The 10,788-nt window shown below is 50.0% G+C and overlaps 1 protein-coding gene across 1 annotated transcript in view; it reads right to left on the bottom strand.

Moving 5' to 3' along the window:
* Positions 1–1,906: 1,906 nt before the first annotated feature.
* Cda (cytidine deaminase) overlaps positions 1,907–10,788 on the bottom strand; it is a 25,472-nt gene continuing 16,590 nt past the window's right edge. The window contains exons 3-4 of the mRNA XM_005352964.2: positions 7,272–7,329; positions 1,907–3,026 (exon numbers count right to left, since the gene is read on the bottom strand). Coding sequence (XP_005353021.1) covers positions 2,910–3,026; positions 7,272–7,329 — 175 coding nt within the window. The 3' untranslated portion in view covers positions 1,907–2,909. The remainder of the gene's footprint in view (positions 3,027–7,271; positions 7,330–10,788) is intronic.

The following is a 10,788-nucleotide window of genomic DNA, read 5'->3' as shown; positions in this document are numbered from 1 at the left end:
ATCAAATTGGTTGTAAAGATTACCTGATTGCAAAATTCATTCTCAAAGGCCCAAAATATTTCCCCTTTGACATTTTCGGGCTTCCTGCTGAGCACCTGCTGCTGGGCTGCTGATTTTTAACAGGCTCACTCTGCTGCCAGGCTGGCCTTGAACTTACCATGACTCTTCTGCCTCAGCCTCCCACGTGTGCTGGGTGTCCTATTTAGTTTCATTTGTTTGTGGAAACAGGGTCTCTCTATACTTCCCAGGCTGTTCTGAAACTTACTATGTAGACCAGGCTGGCCTTGAACTCACAGAGATCTGCCTGCCTCTGCTCTCCTAGAGCTGAGACTAAAGGTGTGTGCCACCAGGCCCTGCCTGGGTAGGTTTTGTCGTCTTGACAGAAGCTAGAGTCATCTGGGAAGAGGAACCTCAATTGGGAAACTGTCTCCACCAGATTGCTTGTAGGCAAGTCTGCAGGGGGTTTATTGGTTAATGATAGATGTGGGTAGGTTGGTCCTAGGTTGGACAAGAAAGCAGGCTGAGAAAGCCGGGGTTGCAAGCTTTTGTCCATGGCTTCTGCTTCAGTTCCTGCTTCCAGGCTGCCGCTCAAGTGCCTGCCCTTGCTTCCTGCAATGATGGACTGAGACGTGGAGGAACAAGATGAAATAAACCCCGTCCTCCCCAAGCCACTTTTGGTCATGGTGTTCTATCACAGCAATAGAAACCCCTGCTAAGACACTGGGATTGCAGGCATGGACCACCATATGTGGCTTAAACACAAGGCTTTTAATTTTGCATGATTTCATTCAGACCCTCATAACAGCCCCATTTACAGCTGAGGATAGGGAGTCTCAGAATAATGAAATAGCTCACGCCAAGCCACGTAACCTGAAGGTTGTTTAAGCCAAAGCACAAACTTCTTTAAACATTTTATTTTTAGTGCATGCATGCATGTGTGCCTCTGTGTGTACGTGTTTATACATGCGTGTCTGTATATGCATATGTGTGTGCACGTGCTCATGTGTGTGTGTGTGTGTGTGTGTGTGTGTATGCATGTGTGTGTGCTTACTAATGCACAAAGCAGTCAGTCCCTCCCTGGTTACCATGCATCACTGTACTTCACTGGTTAGCGTGAATACCTGTCCCTCTCTGGTCAGTGCGCATCTCTGTTCCTCCTTGGCTATGGTGTGCATCCCGTCCCTCCCTAGTCATGGTGTTCACTCCCGTCCCTCCCTGGCCATGGTGTTCACTCCTGTCCCTCCCTGGTCATGGTGCAACCTTATCTCTCCCTAGTTACGGTGTGCGTGCCTGTGTGTGTATTATATCTTCCTACTCCCCCTCTCTCTTCATGCTGAGCATTCCTCAAGAGCAGCCTGTTTCTTCTACATTGTTCTTTCTGCAGAATTCAGCATATTTGACATACGAGAGACACCCAGTCAACAGTCCTGGCTGTGGGAGAATGGAGGAAAAGTGTTCAGAACCGGACAGAGCAGGTTCTGGCTCTGCCATCTGCTGGCTGTTTGACTTTGGGCAAATGATTTAACCTCTCTGATCTTCAATGCATTTATTGATAGAACAAAAGCAAAACCATTTACGGGTTTGATAAGTGAGGGTGTAGTGAGTTCCTTCATGTCAAAAACCTCAGCAGGGCGTACAACTTCCATGTCACTGTGGACCAAGGGATCTGGGCCTTTCTTTTTCTTCTGGTTGAGACAGGGTCTCGTTATGTCACCCTGACTGGCCTGAAACTCTCTAGGTAGACCAGGCTGGCCTTGAACTCACAGAGAGACTCCTGCCTCTGCCTCCCAGGTGCTGGGATTAAAGGTGTGCACCACCACACCCCAAGGGATCTGGATTCTCTGCTGAGCTCTACCATGGCTGTAGAATAAATTCTCAGTTACTCTGCCCCATGACCTAAAAAGGGAGGTGACAGCCAGCTCCCAGAACCACTGAGCATTGAAAATAAAGAGTAGTACCAAAGCATGCAGCACTTAGTGGGTCCTGAGAGCTATCTTTTCCACCGTGACCACGCTTCCCCTTAAACTGTGTCGTCTCTCACAGCTGTGGCCGTGGGTGGCATCAAGACTCGGATCTCTAGCAATGGTGTGTCATACAGCTCTCCGCCCTGCGCCAAACACTTGGGAGAATCAGCTTATGAAGAGGAGAGGTTTATTTGGCCTTACAGTTTTTGGGGGGTCTGGCCTGTGGACCCCTTGACTTTCAGCTTCTGGCTGGGGAGGTGCACATCACTGAGTGTGGTAAAGAGCAGCTCACCTCACTAGCTAGCTAGGAAGTGAGGAGGGGGGGGAAGTCTGGATGCCTCCGCCTGCTTCAGGGACACGCCCCCAATGACACAGCTTCCATCCCATGTCCACACGGTAGCAAGAGGGCTCTTGAGATCAAGCCCTGCCTAGGAGCCTCCCATCTAAGAACACAGGGATGAGGAGCCTCTGACCTCAGATGTCACAGAGAGGGGTGCTGGGAAAGCACCCACATCCTCTGCCCCATGAGATGAACCACCCACTATGAGCTGTACACGGAGACTAAAAACTCATTCTTCTCAGCCAGAATGTTCTGTGGTGTTTATAATCAGAAGAGTCACAGGGAACAGGACAGAGCTTTGAAAGGCTGGCAGGAAGGTAGACCAGGCCTGGAATGTCAGGGCCAGCAGGAGGGAGAGGAGGGAGCAGAGTGCTCAGAGTCCCCAGAAGGACGCTGGCTTTGGCCCAGGCCCAGGCAGAGGGACAACTTCCATCACTCTAGGGGAGACTGTGGTGTGGGAATCAAGGTCGCCCTTGCCTGGCCATTTGGGACCCATGTGGCAGGTGTCTCCGGGTCCAGCCAGGGACAACATCATTAGGAAATCTTCCAGGGCCTGTCCCTTAGGTAGGGAACCCAGGCTCACATAGACAGGCACTCTCTCGCCTTCAGTGAATCTTCTGCAGGTCTTCAGGCCCAAACGAGGCTGGCAGCAGCTCCCGGACTGTCCTGACTACGTATGTGCCATCTGGCTTGGTCATGTACACGGCCCAGTCAGTGCCAAACTGGAAAAAAGAGCAAAATTGTGTGAGAGAGATCAGGGGAATGAGGGCGATGGGAGCATGGCTTTGACTATGACCCTAGTATTTTCTGTCTAATGGTCCTCTGGGCCTTGGTTTTTCTCTCCTGTCAAATGCGAGTGACAATAATTGTACTGGTTCATACAGCCTAAGGAGGGATCAACGGGAGAGCACTTAGTAAAACTAATGCCTTTTCCCCCCATTTTCATTGTATGTGTGGTATAAATGTGTGTGTGTGTGTGTGTTTGTGTGTGTGGGGGGGGACACATGGGAGCACATGCACGCGGAAGCCGAAGGGTTGGGTCTCGAATCATCCTCCATGGCTCTGCCACCTTATTCACTGAGGCAGGGTCTCTCCATCAAACCCAGAGCTCACCCCTAGCGCTAGTCCTGCCAGCCAATTTGCTCTGGGGATTCTGTCTCTGCCTTCAAAGCCTGGGATTGCCACCATCTGCCTAGACCACCTCGCAGTCAGGTGGGTTCCTGGGGATGCAAACTCTGGTCCTCAAGGCTACACACAAGTGAGCCATCTTCCTAGCCGCCATCAAAACACCTGTGCCCTGGGCTGGAGAAATGGCTCAGAGGTTAAAAGCACACAGTACTCTTGCAGAGGAACCAAGTTTCATTTCCAAGTCCTCTACTCGGAGGCTCACAATTTCCTACAACTCCAGCTCCGGAAGATCTGATATTTCTGGCCTCCGTGGGCAACTGTGTTTGAATGCTCATACCCTCACATAGATCCATCGACATAACTAAAACTAAAATTAAATAAAAGTCCATGCCCAAGTCTTCCTTCTACAGGACAACTGACATCTATAGCCTCTTACAGGTTCACCCCTGTGCCTCATTCCAGGAGGAGTTCGTGTGTGTCTGACGAGACTCAACATACTATGTTTGTGATATAGCGTTATCTGCCCGTGGAGGTGCTGGCTCCCATTGTGTTCGTTTTATTGTTGAGGAAGCTGAGGCTTTAGTGGTATCAAGTTGGCCGTGGTGGTTTGTAAGTGACGTTGTATTTGGATACTTGGTCCCCAGTTGGTAGGCCTGTTTGGGAGGTTTCAGAAGTGTGGCCTTGCTGGAGGAAGTGTCACTGGAAGCAGGCTTTGAGGTTTCAAAAGCCATGGTTTTCAGAGCACTCACTGTTTCCTGCTTCCTGTTCCAGATGTCGGCGGTCAGCTTTCTGCTCCAGTTACCGCATCTGCCATCTGCTGGCCCTTCTATTACGGACCTTAACCCCCTGGAACCATAGCCCCAATAACTGTTTCTTCTTAAATCGCTTTGATCATAGCGATTTATCACAGCAATAGGAAAGTTGCTAATACATCAGCAAAGACAAACACATCTCCAGAACGTTCTCCCACGCCCTGGCTTGCTGCAGGTCCTCTGGGGGCTCACTGCCTTCATCTATGAGGTGTTTTAGTGATAGGAAAGGGAACTGGGTAGGTGGAGAGTTAGGTCAGTGATAGAGATGAAGTCAACAGACCCAGCTTCATCCTGGCAGGCATGGTGAGATTCACAGATCCTAGCATTTAGTAGGTGCCCAGTTCACAGAGGCTGTGGCACCATGACTGATGTGTGGGCTGCCAGCAGAGGCTGAGGCTGGTCCATGGCCTCCTGGTCTTCCACACATCTGTCCGAATCACTGAACTGTTAATAGACAATATCAATCTTTCGGGGTTTTCAGAATTAAGGTTTCAAGGGAGGACATTTTCTTGCTCAGCAGGCTGTGCCTGAGGGTACGGACACAAGCTGGATGTGGGCAAGTTTAGATGCCAGGTCCCTGGTTCCCAGGCCTCATGACTCACTGTTCACATTTGGTTTCGGGTTTCCCTCCCCCCCTCCAGATCTCTCTCTCTCTCTCTCTCTCTCTCTCTCTCTCTCTCTCTCTCTGTGTGTGTGTGTGTGTGTGTGTGTGTGTGTGTGTGTCTCTCTCTCTCTCTCTCCCTCCTCCTCCCCTCATCTAATAATCTGTTTGGAGAAAATGGCCATAAGAGCACACGGATCAGGTTGGGACCTTGGTGGCTAGAGATTTGGTCCTTGCTGGTGGATCCCTTAGACATGGTCACTGTACTGGGCGGCTGTGGTGAGGTGAAAGTCACTCTGGGAATTAAATGCCTCTGGGGTGGCTTCTCCATCTGGACTCGGGAGAGATGAGCTCTGTGAACTGCAGGGCCCGGAAGCACAAGACAGACAAGCCAAACTGCCCTTCTACCAGTATGGAGTTCCAAAGCAAAACACAGCAGGTAGCATGCGCCTGCCCTGTGGCAAATCCCACACTTTCCTGCACGTGGCCCAGGGGTGCATGCAGGAGGCATAGGTGGTGAGAGGGGCAGGGATCCTGGAGTCAGCCTTGGCTGCCATTGCTCCTCAGGGACTGCTCGCTCTCCTTTGATACTGATGGAGATAAAATGACGACAGCTGTTTTTGTCCTGGGCTCAGGTGGGGCTGACGGAGCTGATTGGTTCTGAGTATTCTCATAGCAAGCCACAGCTTAGGGGCCACGCTTGGGACTCTCTGGGCTTGTGGCCTTCATTCGGGGCAATCAGAGAAGATATGGGTTTCTCTGAGAATACTTAAGTCTTCCTGACATCCCCCAATGTGCACAATAACATCAGGCTCCCACTGGGCCTGAATGAGAACCCCAGTGAGGAATGGGCAGGAGTTCAGTGTAGAGTATTTGTTGGCCACATACCAAGCCCTGGGTTCCATCCACCCCCAGGACAGCAAAACCAACCAGTCAGCCAGCCCACCATCCAAACCACCCTTTCAAAGCCTCGCATTGGTATCCTCACTGCCAAGCATGACTGTCTGAGTTGGATCCCTGAGGCCAACATGCTAGGAGAGAATGGACCCCTAAAAGTTGTACTTGGACCTCTACCCTCGTACTGTGGCACCCACTTGCGCTCACACAACACCCTTATGAAAAATAATAAATAATAAAATAATAAAACTTGCTTCAAATCCTCTCTTGACTTCCCCTTTATTCTCTCCCTCTCTCTGCTTTTTCGATTTTGTTCTTTGTTTGCTTGTTTGTTTTGAGACAGGATCTTGCTGGATAGCCACGGCTGACCTGGAAATTGCTAAGCAGCCCAAGCTGGCCGCAAACCTGCAGCAAACTTCCTGCCGACTCCTGAGTTCTAGGATTGCAGGCGTACAACACCACGCTTCACTTTTCTTGATTTCCCGAAAACGGTAGTAAAACACACATTATGCAAAACTTGCCATTTGTGTCATTTTTAAGTGCATAACTCGTTTCTCTTTATTCTGGAATAAACGTGCCTTCTGTTCCCTGGCTGGTACGGCCTTCTGACCCAGCCCCAGTCAATGCCTGTGATGCTAGATCCCACTGCTCCCCCTCCCCCACTGCCCTTTGCCCTTCTGCTCTCCATCACATAGCAAACATCTAGGTCAATGTGAAACCTGCTGCCTTCTGTCTAGAATTCTCCTTCTCTAGAACTCTCTGTCTCATTGCTTTTCATGATTTATATTTCAACTAGAATGTCACCATCAAAGAGAAGTCCCTCCTCGCCACTAGAGCAGAAGGTGGCAAAACTTTTGCTGACAACGGACAAACAGGAAATTTATTTTGGGGGGTTCCCAGACTGTGTGGTCTTCCTGTAACTGCTCAGCCCTGCTACCATGGAGCCAGAGTGGTCACCGCCAATGCAGCAGCGATTGGCCATAGCTGTCCCCCTACCAGAAAAATCTACAATCAAGAGGCATGCTGGGATTGGCCTGCAGGCTGGAGTTTATTGTTCTCTGTCCCCTGCTGTCCCGTTATCCCCCAACTTCTTTTCCTGTATTTTCTCACAGCTGCTTGAAGCTCAGTGAGGGCAAGCCTGGCCCGGCTCATCCCGTGCTGGCTCAGGGGCTGGCACCAACAACCAGAGAGCTGTCAGTATGTATAGTAATGTATAGTATGTATATGTCCAGAGAGCTGTCAGTGTGTATAGTATGTATGTATCCAGAGAGCTGTCAGTATGTATAGTAATGTATAGTATGTATATGTCCAGAGAGCTGTCAGTGTGTATAGTATGTATGTATCCAGAGAGCTGTCAGTATGCATATGTTGGAAGAGGGACTCATTTCCAGTGACTCACGTGGACCCAGGAAGGTCACAGGAGTCAGCCAGCCAGCCAGACCGCGCAATAACAGTCCACACTGGAGTCTGGTGTGGCCCCTGAGAGACCTCAGGCGTGTTTTCAGAGGAGGAGCCGCCCACACCCTTACCTCTCTCATGACTTGTCGGCAGGCTCCGCACGGAGAGATGAACTCTTCCTGTAAATCACTGGGGAAACAAAGACTCAACTCAGGGTTGTCTGTCACAAGGCTTGTGGCCGATGCCTGGGATTCACATACTGGGTCCCTGTCCTGCAAATCAGGTCACACCCCAGCAGACAACTGATTCCCAGAATCACTGTGTCCTGGAGGCTGGGAAGGCGACTAGGCAGCTGGCCACACTTCCGAAAGCAAAGTCACGGTGGCAATGCTGTCCTCATCAGCGCACTCGTACATGCTGATGGACACCTAGCTGTCTTGTTACCCACACTCCAGGAGACAGGGGTGACAGACAGCTTGTCTCTATCCTTTATGGAAGGCTTGTCCCAGTGGGTGACACAAAACTAGGTGACTTATTATTGTTATTATTATTATCACTATTAAGTAAAATGCATTAAGAATGCACAGTAATAAGCCTGCCACTGGAGCGAGACAGTGTCTCACACAGGAGGTGGCATTAGCCCGTCCTTGCAGGAAGAACAGAGTCATGCATTCCCACTTAGTAAAACTCCGCTGTACCAGGCATTTAACTGTGTCGTTTGGTTTAATTTTCAGAACAAGCAGTATATCAGGGGAGTTGTTTTATTAGTGAGGTCATAGGTTTGGTGAGATAAATAACAGAAAGGCTATTCTAAAGTCCAGGAGGTGCTCTGTGTCTTAGAGAAATAAGTATGAGAAAGAAGTGGGGGGCTGGGGAGATGGCTCAGTGGTTAAGAGTATGTGTTGCTTTTTCCGGGGACCCGAGTTCCACTCCCAGCACCCACAGGGGGGCTCACAACCATCTTTAACTCTGTCTCTAAAGAAGCTGAAACCTTCCTTGGCATATACGCATACACGCACACACACGTGCACACACATACATACAACACACATATGGAAAACTGTCTGTAAAAAGAAAGAAGGGAATGAAAGAAAAAGGAAGAAAGGTTACACACAAAGGCCTGGGTGCGGAAGAACACCATGTATATGTAGCAAAGAAGAAAATGGGCTCCCGGCCTCTGAGAGAGGCAGGAACACAGACTTCCAGTCAGGACAGAGGACAAAGGACGGTGCCTAGTGAACACAGATCTCACTGCAGGGTCATGGTGCCTGGTGCCACTGTCCCTGTCCTCTGAGCCCACAGCTCTGTGACTGCTTTACAAGAACATGGGGTTTGGATTCTGACTCTTGGCCAACTCCCTGCTTTGCTCACTGTGCAGCTCTGAGTCATCTTAAGTCACCCAGGGATTGTTCCTTTGTCTGAACACGTGGGTAACAATGTCATCTACTTGGCAGGGGTTCAACAAAATGAGATAACATGTCTGCGTAAACTTTACTGTTTTTAAGACAGGGTCTCACGTAGCCCAGGCTGGCCTCCGACTTGCCACGTAGCTGAGGATGATCTTGACCTTGCGATCCTCCTGCCTCCATCTCCTGAGTTTGTGTATTACGGGCATGCACCACCAAGCCCAGTTCTTGCGAAGTGCTGGGGATGCACCCCAGGGTGCATGCTACGTAGACACTCTTCCAACTCAGCTAAATCCCCAACCCCAGGGTTTCATAAGCCTCGGAATCGGAATGCTATATTGTTATGGCCTGGGCTAATTTCTGCACACCTGTTCCCTTCCACATGAAATCTCTGCCATCATTTTAATACTTTATCACATCCCGCTTTATTAGCTACCCTGTGCTTTATGCTGCTTATGATTGATTGCACTGTGTGTTAACAGTAGCTGTCGTGCTGTGGACTGTGTGCCTAGCACGCTCACCTCCCTGCAGAGGGCTCTACAGGTGCTGGCTTATTTCAGATGACAAATATTTATTGAGCACTTCCTGTGTGCCTGGCACTACATGCTACCACTGGTACAACAATGACGAAGACACACATGCACTGTGACCAGGACTTTCTAGACTGATGACAGGAAGATGCCAGCTAACCAGCCAGCAATTGATCAAGGCAAAAACAAAGGGGGGGGGGGGAACAAGGGGACAGGGACAGAGCAGTCAGAAGCTTTTTATAGATTTTGTAATAACTGGCTTTGATCTGAGGTCAAGTCGAAGAATGTTTCTGTTTTACATTTTAATTAATGAATTGGCTAATTGATTTTTTTGAGACATGGTATCACTCCATAGCTCTGGCTGTACTGGAACTCTCTCTGTAGACCAGGCTGGCCTCAAACTCACAGAGATCCACCTGCCTCTGCCTTCTGAGTGCTGGGATTAAAGGAGTTCTTTATTGTGCCTGGCAAATCAGAGACTGGTTCTGCTCCATGAAGAGGTGGGGTTCTCCCTGAGGCTTCCCGCTTCAGGAGAATAGCCACACGAACATGTGGGAATGGGGGTCCCTGTCAGGACGCTCTGTGAATCCAGCTAACTCATGCGGTTTCTGGGTGGCAGGTGTTACAAGGTTAGACTGTCTCAGGTTTTGTTGCCTTTTTCCTGTGTTGCTTCAGGGCCTGTTGTAAGCCAGGCAGTCATGGAAAAGGAGCAACAAAGACCCTCGGGGCCCTTATCACTGCCCTCGGGGCCCTCATCACTGGCCTCCGGGCCCTCATCCTGCCTTCAGGGCCCTCATCACTGCCCTCAGGGCCCTCATCACTGGCCTCAGGGCCCTTACCACCTGGACAGAGAGACAAAGCAGCAAAGAAAAGCTGTTGTGGAGATGGACTGGGCAAGACCAGAAAAGTCGCCCAGGGAGCTCAGCCTCCCTTCCATGGTCGGTCAGACCCTATGTGATATGGCCCTGTCATTTCCTCTCTTGCACAAGGTGGCCTGAGTCAGGAGTCTCCAGGAGACCAATCCCACACCCAACCAGGAAGCTGGATTCAGCTGTGGTCGCAATCACGAAAGAAAAGTTCTGAGCTGTGCATGCTCAGAACGTGGCTCACTTTACTGTGCACTGCGGTGCCAAACGTTTAGCTCGGGCTCTAGAGAGGAGACAGCCAACCAGCTCGTTTAGTCCCCCAACGATGGAGGAGGGTCATCTGTCTATCTGTTGCTTTCATTGGTTAATTAATAAAGAAACTGCTTGGCCTCTGATAGGTCAGAACATAGGTAGGCAGGAAGATGGAACAGAATTCTGGGAGAATGAAAGCTGAGTAAAGCAATCACCATAGGTCTCCTCTCCGAGATGGACGCAGGTTAAGATCCTTCCTGGTAAGCTACCACCTCGTGGTGCTACACTCATGAATATAAATGGGTTAATCAAGATGTGAGAATTAGCCAGTAAGAGGCTAGAGCTAATGGGCCAATCAGTGTTTAAAAGAATACAGTTTCCGTGTAATTATTCTGGGTAAAGCTAGCCGTGTGGGAGGCAGGAAGCAGCCCGCCACTCCTTCAACACCCCAACACCCTGAAATATGTGAGCCACGTTAGAGGCCATGAAAGAAACAACTTCCTCAGGGTCACAGAGCCAGTCAGGGACAGGACCAGGATTTGAACTCAGAACCCATGCACTCTGCCTTTGCTTTTCTTGTGGCTCACAGAGTCC

This window comes from Microtus ochrogaster, chromosome 10, assembly GCF_000317375.1.
Source record: "Microtus ochrogaster isolate Prairie Vole_2 chromosome 10, MicOch1.0, whole genome shotgun sequence".
In the NCBI taxonomy this organism is placed as follows: domain Eukaryota; kingdom Metazoa; phylum Chordata; class Mammalia; order Rodentia; family Cricetidae; genus Microtus; species Microtus ochrogaster.
This window is presented reverse-complemented; position numbering and strand designations above follow the sequence as displayed.